The sequence below is a fragment of the Sceloporus occidentalis genome, unplaced genomic scaffold (assembly GCF_023333645.1).
Source record: "Sceloporus occidentalis isolate IW3139 unplaced genomic scaffold, rSceOcc1.0.p SCAF_1, whole genome shotgun sequence".
Lineage (NCBI taxonomy): Eukaryota > Metazoa > Chordata > Lepidosauria > Squamata > Phrynosomatidae > Sceloporus > Sceloporus occidentalis.
The window spans coordinates 320,240,963-320,256,944 of NW_028316981.1; the positions used below are offsets into that span (position 1 = coordinate 320,240,963).

Sequence of the window (15,982 nt, forward strand, 5' to 3'; positions counted from 1 at the left end):
GTTTAATTGATGTTTTAGGAGAGGGAGGGAATGACTGGAATATGGGGTATGTATGTTCTTGTTTTAATTATAAGCTGCTTCGATTGTCTTTGGGGTAAAAATAAAACTTTAATTTAATTTATTAACATGAGTCCAAGTGGACAGAAGGGCTGGAGAGGCCTCCTTCAGGCAGGGAAAGCCTCCTTCCTTCACCCAGTATCCCATACAAGGCCTCAGTGCCAGATTCCTATCATCCCAAATACCTGAGTAGAGTATACTCATCCCTCTATATTTGTGGCTTTGATATTTGCGGATTTGATTATTCAGTGATTTGCTTAATATGTTCTCTTTGGGAATCTCTAGGTCTCCAGCACAACTCTATGGTCAACTTTAACTAAAAGTTGCACTGAAAGACCTAGAGATTCCTAGAGAGAACACTCTATTAGGCAATTGTAGCTCCTCCAGTGCAGTTCTATTGTCAGTGTCGATGTCGCATGTTGACCACAGAGTTGCCCTGGAGGACCTAGAGATTCCTAGAGAGGTGTCCTCTCGGGTAAAAACATGGGGTTTTTGTTATTTGTGGTTTTTCCATATTCACGAGGTGTTTGTGCCCCTAACCCTTGCGAACATGGAGGGACACGTGTACAGTACCGGGCAGCGGCTGCCAACTGGTTCTTGAGGTTGGGCGCAGCAGGGTCGGCCGAGAGGGCCTTGGCGGCCAGCAGCAGCTTGCTGGATGACATGGAGATGCTCTTCAGGTTGGACACCACCTGGGCCTGGGCCTCCTTGGACTATGAGGGGCAGAAAGGGCCTTATGAGTACACACACACAACTTCCAATACCCTTCCGACCATCCCCACTGCCACCAATAGGCCCCAACCAGAGAGACCCCATTTAAAGGCCCCACCACCACCACCACAAAAGAGCAGCTCTCACTGGAGACTGGCCGGCCATCTCCACGCCGGCCTGCAGAAACTCATTGAAGTCCTGGCCGAACTTGCCCGAGGCCTTGCCCAGGTCCTGGGCCGTGCCCCGCGAGGCCTGCACCAGCTCGTTGGCGGACTGGTTGAGACCGGCTGCCGCTTGGTTCAGCTGGCTCTGAGCCTCCTGGAAGTTTTTGGCGCTCGGTGGGAACTGGTGAGCAAGATGGGAGAGGAAGAAGGTAAGAAAAGCGTGCTGGTATTCAAGGGGAGACATGTGAGTGGAAGGGGGGGGACGCTAGCTGGCCAAGAATGCAAGTCTGTGCATGCCACAAGAAGTAGAAGGAATCATAGAATGATAGAGTTGTAAGAGAAAACCCTCCATGGGAGAGCAGGAAGCAACCTCTGAGGCCTGCCAGGCAAAACCCATGACTGAGGCAGAGGGCAGACAACTTTAACCTGGCGCTATTCCTCAAGGGGAGTGACCCAAACTCCACCAATCTCTTTGCAGCCTCCTGCCCCGCTTCAGCATGCCATCTCTCTTCTCCACAAGAAGGGAACTACTCACTGAATCTGCCAGGAGTCTCTTGCTGGCCTCGCCAATGGTGCGAATGGCGGCATCCACATCCCGCTGCCCAGGCAAGCAGTTCACGCAACGGTTCAGGGCCTGTGAGACGGCCTTGGCCACCTGCCAGGAAAAAAAAACCACAGGGCTCAGCCTCCTATTCTGGGTGGGAAGGATCGGACCCTTGCTGGGCAACCCAGCAAAGATGGACTAATGCCTGGGGGGGGGCATGGTCTCTCATGCAAGGGTCATCTTGATGTGGCCTGGCAGGCAGGGTGGCGAGGAGCTGGGCTGCCCTGGGGACCCACCTGTGCCAAGCGCTGCTGGCTCTCTGGGTCTCCTGGTTTGGCCACTGCCTTGCGGGCCTCTTCGATCAGGTTGCCAGCCTTGTCCATGACGTCACCGGCGCAGTCCAGCATGGCTGCCTGTACCAAGGGGTCATCCGTGTTGGCTGCCACACCCCGCGCCGCCTGGCTGAGGGAGCGCAGTGCATGCGCTACGTCCCGGGCCGCGATCCCTGTGATGGCAGGAAAATGAGAAGAGGCCAGGCTGGGGCTGGGGCAGCCCACCGCAGGAAAAGGATTCCCAGACGGCAAGGAGGAATATGTGTACTGGGGCAGTAGGAAGAGGAAGAAAGGGGCTGGCTGAGGATCTGAGCCCAGCTCCTGAGCTCAGCTGCCCATGACAACACTATCAATCCCCTTTGGTAACCGAAAGGTACTTGGCAAGTACTGGGGGGGAATAGGTACCCACATGTGCCATGCCATACATACCTGTGTAGTTCTCGTTGCCCTGGGCCACCTCCCCCAGCAGCTGGGCAATGGCAGAGCTGACGGCTTTGGTGCTGTTTCCCAGATCCTGGGCACATTTCTCCATCTGGGGCAGAAAGGGTCGGAAAGAGGCCTGTTCAGCTCCAGTGGTTCTCCTGGAATCCCATCCCCAGTTAGCAAGACTCCATCACCCTCCCTGAACCCCCACTGGTCCCCTCTGTTTACCAACGTCCCCCTCCCACTCTTGCCTCCTGTCCACTCACCGTCTCTCCTGGAAGGGGCTTCAGCTTGCCTTCCCGGGAGGCTGTCTTTGCTTCCTGAAGGTCTCTTTCCAGGCTCTGCACCAGGCTGAGGGCCGAATTGATCTCTAGGGGGCCACAGGCTTCCTGTGCCTGGTGCAAAATGTGTACATGTGTTGAAAGGACCCCCTTTCCCCCATGCACCCCTCTTCTAAGAAGCCTTTCCATCCACTGTGCCCACTTGATCGGACTGGCCAGGCGGACAAACGAATGCCCTTCAGGCAGCAACTGGATGGGCTTTAGCCACACAAGGGAGGGGGCAATGGGGGCCACTGGCCCTGAATGGGTCTAAACAGGGATTCCTTCTCAGGAGGAGGAAAAGTCTACCAACGGTCAACAGCCCTCTGGGCCCTCCAGGCCAAAGGCTGTCTTCCTGTAAGGACCCATTTATGGCTAGGGGGAGCAGAGCTAGTGGCTATTGTCCAGCATGACCAGTGGGGATGGTATGGAGGTGACCACCTGCTGGGCAAAGTGGGGACGGGCCAGGCACGGGATGCAGCAGGCTCCCCTTACCTTTTGAGCCGCAGTGCGCAGCTCGGCTAGCGCCCCAGCCAGGTTCTTGGCGCACTGACTGAGCTGCATAGCGGACGCTTGGTCTGCAATGGTGGGCACGGTGGCCTTGGCAGCTGCCACCATCTTTCCGCCAGGCTGCAGAAAAAACAGAAAATGGAAGCAGTAAGGAAGACTCTTCCAAAAGGTGTCCCCAACTCCTGCCTGGGGTGGCACAACTCAGAAGGACATGTGCTGAAGTCACACACCACCATCACTGTGAGGTAGGAGCTCTTTTCTCAATGCCAGGGCTGCTCACCTGCAAAAAATTCTGGCTGGCGGCGATGAGGGAGAGCTGGGCGCTGGGGCTGTCCGGCTGGGCCTGGCTGCCACGCACGCCTTGCACCAGCATCGGGATCTGCTCAGCCACGACCTGTGGGAGGAAGAGGCAACACCATGGGAAGGCATTCAGAGGAAGGAAGGGTGCTCCGTTTCTCCCCGGAAGGAGGAGGAGGAGATAAAAGTCAACCCACCAGCTGGATGCAGCTGGACATCAGGCATGGCCTGCCACTCCAGGCTGCTTAGACCCTTCTCTGCCCAAAACACTGAACACACAGATTATGAAGGGGCCCAGCAGCCCTCAAGGGATTGGGATCAGACAGTTGCTCCCTGGGCCTCTGGCTCCCTCTGGGCTCCACTGGCATCTGTCCTGCACTGAGCCTATGCAGAGCCCCACAGGGAAGATTTGGCAAAGAAGGGGCATGGACAGATGCATAGGCTTCAGTCAGGTTTGGGGCCAGGTGCCTACAATCCCACGGTGCGTCTGCTAGCGGGAACCAAGCAGAACCTGGTCCTGGCACTGCCCCTCAGCCCAAGCAGCCCTTCCCACAGAGAACCAAATTCACAAACTGGGGCAGAGAGTGTAAAGTGACCCTGGACTACCCCACCACCATCAAGGAAGACTGCTTTGCAGGGCTGCCCTGCCTTGCTAAAACCATCGCAGTATGCAACAAACAGCTAAAACAGGCCTGTGATTAACCTGGCATCACCAAGAAGAGAAGGGAGGATAACCTCTCCCACCCCACCCCACCTTCCCTCTCATTCTCCCATTTACTTTGCAGCTCTGCGCCAGCTGCTGATGGGCAGATGGGTTCTTGTTGGTCGTGGCGGCATGCTGGGCAGCAGCAATGGTCTGAGTGGCGGCTGCAGCGGCCAATTTGGCTGCATGCTGGGGAAAAAGAAGAGGTGGTGTCAGGCCAGTTTTGTAGGGGCCATTTCCGCTCCTGGCTCAGCCTGGCAGGGCTCTGGAAGCCAAGGGAGCAGTCTCAGGCAATGTGAACTGCCCTGGTCTCCCCCTGCCACTGACCTCCAGTCTGTGGACCAGCTTCTTCTTGATGGCATTCTGGGCCGCGGCGTTGGTGGCCATCCGGAGCCCCTCAGCCGCCTCCCGCAGCCTCTGCTGCTGTTCCTCGCTGTCTGGGTGGGCAGCAGCCCCCTGGCGGACATCGAGGGAGGCCGTCAGAAAATCCTCTCCTGTATCTCTATGCGCCCACTGCCTCTGCCACCGTTGCGCTGCTCCATTTTCCCATCCCACCCCCAGACTGCAGCCAGCATCAGGACCAGGGAGAAAACATCAGGTCTGCTGAGATGCCACCTTGCTGGCCCCAGCCCATACATCTGGCCAGGGGTGCCTGAGGCTCACAGGACAGGGACCCATGCACAGCCCCCAGCCACCGCTATTACCCTGACACTCCTTCCCTCCCTCCCCTGGGACAGACCTTGGCCGCCTCCACCATCTTGGCCGTGGCATCCGCCAGAATCTTGGCCGCACTGAGCAGCTTGCGCGAGTTCTCCAGGTCCGTCTCTCCCTCAGCATCAGCCTTGATGGCGTTCACCAGGTCGGAGGTCGCCTGGGCCAAGATCCGGGCCTGACGGACCATCTCCCCTGGGGGAAGAGAGCAAATTGAGCTCAGAATAGTAGAGAAACAGAGTGCGAAGAGACCTCAAAGGCCATCCAGTCCAAACCTATACTGCCATGCAGGAATTCTCAAGTCAAAGCATCCCTGACAGATGGCCATCTAGTCTGTGTTTAAAGACCTCCAAAGGAGGAGACTCCACAAGACTCCATTGAGAGAGTGTGTTCCACTGTCTAACATCTTTTACTGTCAGGAATTTGCCCCCAGAGAAACCATACTTGCCCATAGAGAAACATTGGGGAATACTTTGCCCATAGAGAAACTATAGTTGGCCACAGAAAACATTGGGGAATATTTCTCCTTCAGGAAACCATACTTGCCCATAGAGAAGCACTGGGGAATACTTGGCCATAGAGAAATGATAGTTGCCAATAGGGAACACTGGGGAATATTTCCCCTTAGGGAAACCATAGTTGCCTATAGAGAAACACTGGGGAATACTTAGAATCATACAGTTGGAAGAGACCGTTAGGGCCATTCATACCAACCACATTCTGCCATGCAGGAACTCACAATCAAAGCATCCCCACTGACAGATGGCCATCCAGCCTCTGCTTAAAAGACCTTCAAAGAAGGAGATCCATCAAAATCTCAGAAGGAAGCTCTGTTGTAAGATAGGGCTTTCTGGGGAAGGCAAATCCCATTCTACTGTTCCAGGTTCTGTACCATGGCTGGCCCCCTCCCTGCGCCACAGCATCTTGCAGCTTGCCCATGTATGTATGTCTCCTACCCTCCTGTCACCCATCAGTTCCTCACCCGCATCACCCATGGAGCTGAAAATGTTCTCTGTGACGTTGAGGATGGTGTCGGTGGCCTGGTCATAGCGCCCGATCGGCTGCCCGCCTGTGGCGTGTTGCTTTATGTGCTCCAGCAGGTCATTGAGGGCCTGCGTCACGGCCGTGGCAGCCACCCCCACTTGCTTCAGGAGCTGGTCATCGGTGGTGGCTGCATGGGAGGCGTCCACACAGCCTTCCACAGACTTGGCCACGAGCTTCCCAGCCTCCACCAGCTGCTCCTGGCAGACGGGAGAGCTGATGGTGGGAGCTACTACCTGTCATGGAAGAGGGAGAGAGGATAGGATCAAAATTCAAAATGACCTGAATAGACTAGAAAGCTGGGCCAAAGCTAACAAAATGAAATTCAACACAGAGAAATGTAAGGTACTGCACTTAGGGAGGAAAAGTGAAATGCATAGACACAGGATGGGGGACACCTGCCTGAATGAAACTACGTGTGAAAGGGATCTAGTACTCCAAGTAGACCACAAAATGATCATGAGTCAATAGTGTGATACGGTAGCTAAAAAGGCCAATGCAATTTAGGCTTCATCAATAGAAGTATAGTGTCTAGATGAAGGGAAGTAATAGTGCCACTCTATTCTGCTTTGTTCAGGCCCCACCTGGAATACTGTGTCCAGTTCTGGGCAATTCAAAAAGGATGTTGAGAAATGGGAGTGTGTCCAAAGGAAGGCCACTAAAATGGTGAAGGGTCTGGAAACCACCAACCCCTATGACCAGAGACCTAGGGAGCTGGGGATGTTAATAATAAAAATAATAATAAAATTATTTATATTTTCCCGCCTCTCTCAGGTGGATCAAGGCGGGATTACAACCCAATGAAATACACAAGACACAACAATAAATTACAATAAGAATTAACTATTAATTTTGTTAAAAAGAGTTCTATCAAAGTCAATAGTGGAAATATTCAGATTCAAGGAAGGAAGGAACAGTATTTCTTATATGAGGTCAGGGGGGTAAGCTCGCCAGAAGAGATCCATCTTAACTGCCTTTCTAAAAGCATCGAAGGAGGTAATAAGATGTGTCTCTTCTGGGAGGCTTTTCCATAATTTTGGAGCTGCTGTGATAAAGGTTCTTTGGGAAGTTGAAACTAATCTAGTTGTTTATAATTCTAGTTGGTTCTTCCCAGTTATTCTGAGAGTGTGGAGAGGATTATGTAGGGAGAGGTGTTCTTTCAAGTAATGCAGGTCCTGGAGAAGAGATGGTTAAGGGGTGATATGAGAGCCCTGTTTAAATATTTGAAGGGATCTCATACTGAGGATGGAGCGAGATTGTTTTCTGCTGCTCCAGAGAATAGGACACAATGGAGCAATGAATGCAAGCTCCAGGGAAAGAGATTCCACCAGTACATTAGGAAAAACATCTTGACAGGGCTGTTCGACAGTGGAACACACTCCCTTGGAGATTTTGATGGAATCTCCTTCCTTGGAGATCTTTAAACAGAGGCTGGATGGCCATCTGTCAATGGGGATGCTTTGATTGTGATTTCCTGCATGGCAGAATGGGGTTGGACTGGATGGCCCTTGCGGTCTCTTCCAACTCTATGATTCTATGAAATTAGCGGGGTGGCAACTGCAATTCCCAGCAGAGATTGGGAGAAGGAGGAAGAGGAGGAGAAAGGCCTTCACAAGCATACATGCAACACACATGTACCCTTCCTAGTGGAAGGCAGACAGGGAAACCATCCCTAGGAAAGCGGTGCCACTGTGCCAGGGATCTCTGATCCCAAACAGTGGCAAAGCCGCAACCAGAAGGTATGTGTGTTCATGCCCAGCCCCGCCATGCCACGAAGAACCACGAGGAACCAACGCCACTCACCTTGGTGCAGGCCACCAGCTGGGAGGTGGAGAGGGCGCACTGGGTGGCCGCCGCAATCACCTGAGTCTGCAGCGCTGAGTCCTCTGTCTTCTGGGCTACGTTCTTCGCCTTCAGGACCAAGGCGGCGGCAGCGCTGGCCACTGCTTTGGCCAGCTGCATCAGCATGTCCTGTGGAGCAGGGGAGGAAGGACAGTGACAAGGGCAGTGGTAGCAGCAGCGATAGTAGTGGCAGCACTCATGAGAACCTGCTCCATCCCAGGGGGAGCCCAATCTTGCCTCCCTGCCACACTCTCACACACACAAGGGCACCCACCCTGGTTGGGTGATAGCCACTCGGCCACCCCTTCCAAGCTACCTCAACTCGCACACACATGAAGACGCACATTGTCCAGTTGGTTCTGCCACAACACCCCATAACTCTCAAGCCACCAACACCCCCTACATCATCAACAACACGCCCTCTTCTGCCCCTGGGAAGGCTTCACCCCACCATCACCAAGTCTCTGGCCTCAATCACAGGCCCAGAGTGCCATGCGCCAAGCCCAACACCAAGAGCCCACAGGTCCAGAGCCCATGCGGCCAGAAAAGGTGAGGAGAGGTGAGTGGTCAGTCAGTTTGCGGGGACATTTGCCTGCTTTGGTGGAGATGTGGAACACAACAGGACCTCTGAAGCAGAGCTAAGAAGTTATACTCATCCCTCCATATTTGCGGCTTTGATATTTGTGGAGTTGATTAACATGTTCTCTCTAAGATATCTAGGTCCTCCACTGCAACTCTATGGTCAACTTTAACTAAAAGTTGCAGTGAAAGACCTAGAGATTCTTCGAGGGAATACTCCACTAGGCATCCAATGCAGTTCGACATTCAGTGTCTTTCGGACGTTGACCACAGAGTTGCACTGGAGGACCTAGAGATTCCTATAGAGGCATTTGTAGCTCCTCCAGTGCAGTTGTATGGTCAGTGTCTGTTGGACGTTAACCACAGAGTTGCCCTGGAGGACCTAGAAAGGTGTCAGTTCAGGTAAAAACGTGGTGTTTTTATTATATGCAGTTTTTCCATATTTACAGGGGTCTGGTGCCCCTAACTCTAGCGAATATAGAGGAACAAGTGTACTTTATTGGATGACAAGTGAGAGGGATGCTGGCAGTTATCATCCAAAAAAGCAACTGTTCCAAGTTATACTCTGGAGTTGGGGGGCAAAGTTAGAGATGTGGCGGTCTGTCTACACAAAAGTTTCCCAAAAGGATTTTGCATCAGGTGGCATGGAGTCCTACAAGCAAGCACCCTTGAGAGGTCCCCCACCAGAGGCTGGCAAATGTCCACTTTGTTGCTAGTCTTTGGCCATTGCTGCCACAGGTGAGAGAAGGGACATCCCTGGACTGGCTGTACCCCAGGGACCGAGCCCTTTCGAAGATGGCATCCTCTGAGAGCCTCCAAACTGGGCAAGATAGAGCCGGCACATCAGAGGGAGCCCAACCCGAGAGAAGAAAGCACAGCCCAAGCCCCATGGCCAGCGAGCCATTGATTTGAGGCCAGGTGTAGAGCCACAGGGCCCTTTACCGTCTTTGGGTCAGGAGTGTACAGAGTCTGAAGGCGCCGGCTCTCCACCATCTGCACGTGAATCCGCAACACAAGAGTGATTATGGGGCCCAGGTCCCTCTTCCGCCCATGCCCACCTCCGTCCCATACAATCCCACGACGGCAAATGCCTTGGTCAGCAACAGTGCTCAGGGTCCCAGGAGGGTCCCTGCCCGTCCAGCATCAGCCCCTCACCCGATAGCCATGGCTCACCTGGAAATGGGGGTCCGTGTCACTCTCCCCGATCTGCTGGAGCAACTCCCCACTAGTCTGCCCCACTGCCCCCGCTGCTTGCAGCAGGTTCTGCCGAGGCTGGAAGGAAGAGAGAGGGGTATTACGGATGGAGGAAAAGACCCTTCTCTTGGACGTATACACACACATGCACTTCAGGGTGTCATCTGTGCAACCACCCTACTTTGCAGGTGGGATTTTGCAGGGGTCCCAGCACCACCTTCCCTTGGCATTCCCTCTCTCTGCCTGCACTTTTCCCAGCTGTTCTTCTTCTCCCTTTGGTCACCCCCCAAAAAGCTGATCAGAGCCACATGGTGGAGCTGACCAGCTCCTGGCACAGCTCAAGGCTACTGGCTAATGGCTAAGGGGCACATGTTGGGGGGAAGCGCTTTGCCCATTGTTCTCATCCTTGGACTCAGAACCAAACAGGCCCACATCCCTGGAGGAGGATGAGGAGGAAGGGACCGAACAAATAGTCCAAGTAGACCACAAGTTGAACATGAGCCAACAGTGCGATGCAGTAGCTAAAAAGGCCAATGCTATTTTAGGCTGCATCAATAGTAGTATAGTGTCTAGATCAAAGGAAGTAATAGTCCCACTCTATTCTGCTTTGGTCAGGCTTCATTTGGAATATTGTTTCTAGTTCTGGAATCCAAAATTCAAAAAGGATGTTGAAAACCTGAAGCATGTCCAGAGGAGGGCCACCAAAATAGTGAAGGGTCTGGAAACCATGAAGCCCTATGAGGAGAGAGTTTGGGAGCTGAGGATGTTTAGTCTGGAGAAGAGAAGGTTAAGAGGTGATGTGACAGCCCTGTTTAAACATTTGAAGGGATGTCATACTGAGGAAAGAGCAAACTTATTTCCTGCTGCTTGAGAGGATAGGACACAATGGAGCAATGGATTCAAGCTACAGGGAAAGAGATTTCAGCTCAACATTAGGAGGAACTTCTTGACAGTAAGAGCTGTTTGACAGTGGAACCGACTCTTTCCTCTGAGATTTTGGTTGAGTCTCCTTCCTTGGAGGTCTTTAAGCAGAGGCTGGATGTCCATCAGTCAATGGGGATGCTTTGATTGTGATTTCCTGCATGGCAGAATGGGGTTGGACTGGATGGCCCTTGGGGTCTCTTCCAACTCTATATGATTCTATGATTCCCAAATCCTCCCACTGGCCAAACAGTTGGCCCAGCACTGGACAAGGGAGAAGTCTGCTTGGGCCTAATGCAGCGTAGCTCTCCTTCCGTCTCTGAGGCAAAGGCTCTGGGACAGCAAAGGGGTTACATCCACCATGGGAGCATCATGGCTGCACAGGGCCTCCGAAGGGGACAGAAGCCATGTGGGGATGGGGTCGGGTGGGGTCAGCCCTACATTTCCACAAAGGTCAGAGCTTGAGATTAAGGAAATGCATCTTTTTTTCTAGGCTGCTCCAACAGAGGAGAGCCCAGCCCAGTCCCCAGCCCACAATTTCTAGACCAGACCTGCACAACTTGGAAGTAGGCAAGGGCCAAAAATTAAAATAGGTTAAAGTTTTTCAGGTCGCAAATAGGTTTTTAGCGACTTGCTTTCCAAGTAAAGGTATAATGAATGGTTAAACTATTTTGCAAATAAACTAGATTATAAAAAAGGAATTTTAATTAATATAATAATATTAATAAATAATGCTTATTATGATTTTTAGTTATCATGAAATCACATTAACATTTTAAAAAATTACTTTGCTATGTGGTACAAGTTTGAATACATTTTAAAGGTTCTCATACTGTTTCCAGCATTTACTTAATGAGATGTATTACAGTTCTTGTCAGCAATCAGTTTATCGTACACCAAAATCATGTTTGAAATGTGACTGTTTCTCATATGAGCACATGGGACATTTCCCCTTAAAGTGCAGATAGTAGAAAATTAAAGTAGACTCCTATAACTAACTTTTTAAATTATGCATATGCTCAAGCCCCACTGAATATAATGGGGCTCGGCCATGGCGATGCGCGTGCCATTTATTGCATTGCTGCATGGCTTAAGCGTAAGTTGAAAGCCGCATATAATGCACCTGCATATGCCGCGGGCGCAATGTACATGGCCTCTGCCAGCAAAGTTCCTTTTACAAGGGTTTTTAAATGCTTGCTTAGCTTCTTTTTCTCCTTCTTTGTCGTCCATTTAGCTGGGCATTATTTTTTAGCAGCACTGGCATTGGAAGGATGGATGGTGAAGAAGAGCTTGGGAGTAAGGCTAGACCGTGGAGGAGGCTTGTGAACCTTACCTGAGATGTTGGCTGGCCATTAGCTACCACACATCTCACAGGACCTTGTGCCACCTCCTCCTGGGCCGCTGGAAATTGCTAGGTGGGCCATGTGCGGCCTCCAGGCCTTATTATTATTATTATGCTTATTTATATAGTGCCATAGGCTTTACATGGCGCTTTACAAAGGAGAAAAACAATTCAAAATAAAAAAAGCCTGCCAACAGCGCAATCTAAAGCCACAAACAAGATTATAAAGTTAATAAAATATTATTATAACAAGGTTAAAACAATACTATAAAATTATAAATTAATACAAATAATATGGACAAAAAATAAAAATGAAAGTTGGAACACTTCCCTGAATAGCATAGTCTTTAATTTAGACTTAAAGTAGTCTAGAGAGGTGGTGGTCTGTGAATTCATGGGACAAAGATTCCAAAAACAGAGGGCAGCGTGGGAGAAAGAACGGAGGAAATCCTTGGCTGAATCAGCAGCCCCGAATCACTAGAGCGCAGAGAGCGAACAGGAAGATAGGGGGAAACAAGTGCTGACAAATAGGTGGGGGCCAAACCGTGAAGGGCTTTGAAAGTTAGTAATAACAACTTATAACGGATTCTGAACGGGATCGGGAGCCAGTGAAGGGATGACAATATTGGAGTGACACGTTCATAATGGCGGGCGGAAAAAATTATCCTAGCGGCAGTGTGTTGCACTGAAATCAAGGGGGCAGGATGAGAAAGAGGAAGCCCAGTTAGCCGTATGTTGTGCAGGCCTGTTCTAGACTGACATCTGCCCCAGAGGGCATTCAGAGCTCATGCTACTTAACATAGTCCCTGTCCCCCTCCACTTCCTGAAACCAAGCTGACCCTCTGCCTGCTGCAAACGGGCAGGATATGGACAATAGAGGAGCTCTGGCACCCCAACCCTTCTTCACGTCCATCCCAAAATCCAGGGGAACCCCACAGCCCTTAAAATATCTATATGGAAGGCCACTTTGTGGGTCACTCTGGGATTGAGCTGCCCGCTTGTCCTGCCCCATATCCCCCAGCCTCCCCACATCTGCCTCCCCTCCATCACTGCCTCTCACCTCAGCACTGGAAGGCTGGGCTGTTTTCAGGAGCTCCGAGACGGCTCCAGCCAGGTTCTTGGCCGCCTGCAGGAGCTGCCGCCCGTTGCCCCCCTCGTCCTCCATCAGGGCAGCCAGCAGCTTGACCCCCTTTGACATTTCGGTCAGGTTGGAGGAGATGGTTGTCACCGCGCAGCCGACGGCCGTGTAATCAGTCTCCGCGGGGTCCCCAGCAGTCAAGTTCACCACGGAGGCTGTCCCGGCCGTGATGGCGTCCACTTGGGAGTGGATCTCGTGCTTGGACTCATCCATTTTGTTCTTGCGCCAGGCCTTGGAGGCCTGAAAGGAGTTTGAGGAAGAGGAGGAGAAACTCAGTGGAGGAGGAAAAACGGCATTCAGGGTCCCCCTGGGTACACCCCAGGAGCCAATCCTACCACCAGCCATGCTCCCATGCCGTACTCACCGCATCCTGTCCCAGCGGGGGTAGCGTCTCAAATTCATCCAGGTTGGACTGGGCTGCATGCACAGCCTGCATGCTGGAGTTGATGGTGCCAGTCAGGGCCTGCTGTGCCGATGTCTGTGGGGCAAGGAGGAGGCGGATGAACCATAGAATCATACAACCATAGAGTTGGAAGAGACCACAAGGGCCATCTGATCCAAACCTGCCATGCAGGAACTCTCAATCAAAGCAACCCCATTGACATACAGCCGTTCAGCCTCTGTTTAAAGACCTCCAAGGAAGGCAACTCCATTATACTCCATTGAGGGAGCATGTTCCACTGTCAAACAGCCCTTACTCTCAAGGAGTTCCTCCTAATGTTGAGCTGAAATTGTTTTTCCTGGAGCTTGTATCCATTGCTCCATTGTGTCCTGTTCTCTGGAACAGCAGAAAACAAACTTGCTCCCTCCTCAATATAACATCCCTTCAACTATTTAAACAGTGCTATCATATCACCTCTTAAGCCTCTCTTCTCCAGGCTAAACATACACAGCTCCCTGACCCTTCACCATTTTTACTCTTTTGGACACGCTCCAGTTTCTCAACATCCTTTTTAAACTGTGGTGTCCACAACTGGACACAGCATTATTCCAGGTGAGGCCTGACCAAAGCAGAATACAGTGGCACTATTACTTCCCTTGATCTAGACACTATACATCTATAGATGCAGCCTAAAACTGCATGGGCCTTTTTAGCTGCTGCATCGTACTGTTGACTCATGTTCAACTTGTGGTCTACTTGGACTCCTAGATCCCTTTTGTATGTATAAGTCTCTCGTTCAGCCAGGTGTCCCCCATCCTATATCTGTGCATTTCATTTTTCCGCCTTATGTGCAGTGTCTTACATTTCTCTGTGTTGAATTTCATTTTGTTAGCTTTGCCCCAGCTTTCTAGTCTATTCAGGTTATTTTGAATTTTGATCCTGTCCTCTGGAGTATTAGCTACTCCTCCTAGTTTGGTAACATCTGCAGATTTGATAACTATGCCCCCAATTCTAGACCCATTTCAAACTGGCTTCAGGACAGGCTTTGGGGTTGACACTGCCATGGTTGCCTTGACCGACGATCTGCGTCTGAGCATCGACAGGGCTAGTGTGACCTTGTTGGTGCTCCTAGACCTCTCAGCAGCTTTCGACACGATAGATCACGGCATCCTCTTGGACCGCCTGAGGGGGTTAGGTATCGGAGGCACTGCACTGCAGTGGTTCCGGTCCTTCCTCTCGGGCAGGTCCCAGAGGGTGCTGCTCGGGGACAGCTGCTCCAGTAAAAGGGAGCTCACCTGTGGGGTTCCACAGAGTGCTATACTATTCCCAATGTTATTTAATATCTATATGAAGCTGCTGGGTGTGATTATTCAGAGTTATGGAGCTGGGTGTTATCAGTAGGCAGTTGACACCCAGATCTATTTCTCCGTGTCTCGTTTGTCAGCCTCGAATTCTAATGGCATCTCCTCTCTCAGTGAATGTCTCCAAGCAGTAATGGGCTGGATGAGGGAAAACAGATTGAAACTGAATACGGACAAGACAGAGGTGCTCATGGTAGCGGCCCCAAAACCAAGAATTGGGTTGCAACCTCCAGTCCTGGATGGGGGTCACACTCTCTTCTAGTGACTGTGTTCGCAGTCTGGGGGTGCTCCTTGACTCGTCACTCCTGATGACAAATCAGGTGAATGCGACGGTCAGGAGCGCCTGTTATCAGCTTCGGCTGATACGCCAGCTGCACCCTTTTCTGGAAGTAAGGGATCTCGAGACTATTGTACACGCGCTGGTGTGGTGGAAATATTCCTTGTTGAAATAAAAAACTATAGAAAGATGGAGTCACCTTTGTCAGCCAGAGAGATGGTTTTTGAAATAAAGGCTTGGAGTTTAGAAAAACTAGAGCAAAGGAATAAGGAGTGCATCTTGACCTGGATGGAAGCTGGCACCAGTAAAAAGACATAACATACTGAGATAAGGACATTCAGAAGCAAGGTTAGGAGGAAAGCCACTGAATTCCTACAGGAGGGGGTAAGGAGTGATGATGCAGTTTTAATGTATGCATGTATTTCTGTTCTGATTGTAAGAATTCTGTATGTTTAAATTGTAATTAGCCAATCAGGTGTATTGAAGAAGCTTCTTTGTCTTGAATAATATAAAAAGAGCCATTTTGTCTTGTTCGGGGTCTCAGCTTTTGGAACTTGAATTCCACTGAGTTCATTGTTTTCCTTTGTCGACAATTGGAAATAAACTTATGGATTTTCAATTACTAGGTCCTCTTGCCAATCCTATTGCTCTGCCAATCCTAGAAATTTAAGTTTCCTGAAATTTCTGTTACACTGGTAACCTCACGTCTAGATTTCTGTAATGCACTCTACATGGGGCTACCCTTGTGCTTGATTCGGAAACTGCAATTAGTGCAGAACGTGGCGGCCAGAGTAGTGTGAGGAACATCAAGGAGGGACCATATTACTCCAGTATTAAAGTCCCTCCACTGGCTGCCTATTAGTTTCCGGGCCCAGTACAAGGTGTTGGTTATCACCTTTAAAGCCCTAAATGGCTTGGGTCCAAACTATCTCAGGGACCGCCTCCTCCCATATAATCCTCCCCGCACACTCCGGTCCTCTGGGAGGAATTTGCTGCAGCCTCAAAGATCTAGGCTTTCAGCTACCTCCCAGAGGGCTTTTTCTGTTGTCGCCCCCAGATTATGGAATGACCTGCCGGATGAGATCTGTCAATTGACATCTTTAGACAGCTTTAAAAAGGCTGTCAAGACGGAT

General features: G+C 51.0%; 1 protein-coding gene across 4 annotated transcripts in view; it reads right to left on the bottom strand.

Annotated features, from left to right (window-relative positions):
* Positions 1 to 15,982, bottom strand: part of TLN1 (talin 1) — a 70,912-nt gene that overhangs the window by 27,543 nt on the left and 27,387 nt on the right. For 3 of the 4 annotated variants that reach the window (XM_089498478.1, XM_089498497.1, XM_089498508.1), the window contains 17 exons: positions 13,194 to 13,307; positions 12,752 to 13,069; positions 9,408 to 9,506; positions 9,177 to 9,227; positions 7,617 to 7,784; positions 5,755 to 6,049; positions 4,801 to 4,967; positions 4,389 to 4,517; positions 4,137 to 4,250; positions 3,342 to 3,455; positions 3,047 to 3,181; positions 2,498 to 2,626; positions 2,238 to 2,340; positions 1,773 to 1,981; positions 1,468 to 1,587; positions 916 to 1,113; positions 631 to 770 (listed from right to left, as the gene is read on the bottom strand). In XM_089498478.1, the coding sequence (XP_089354604.1) occupies positions 631 to 770; positions 916 to 1,113; positions 1,468 to 1,587; positions 1,773 to 1,981; positions 2,238 to 2,340; positions 2,498 to 2,626; positions 3,047 to 3,181; positions 3,342 to 3,455; positions 4,137 to 4,250; positions 4,389 to 4,517; positions 4,801 to 4,967; positions 5,755 to 6,049; positions 7,617 to 7,784; positions 9,177 to 9,227; positions 9,408 to 9,506; positions 12,752 to 13,069; positions 13,194 to 13,307 (2,603 nt within the window). The remainder of the gene's footprint in view (positions 1 to 630; positions 771 to 915; positions 1,114 to 1,467; positions 1,588 to 1,772; positions 1,982 to 2,237; positions 2,341 to 2,497; positions 2,627 to 3,046; positions 3,182 to 3,341; positions 3,456 to 4,136; positions 4,251 to 4,388; positions 4,518 to 4,800; positions 4,968 to 5,754; positions 6,050 to 7,616; positions 7,785 to 9,176; positions 9,228 to 9,407; positions 9,507 to 12,751; positions 13,070 to 13,193; positions 13,308 to 15,982) is intronic. The other variant, XM_089498486.1, reaches the window with a different exon arrangement.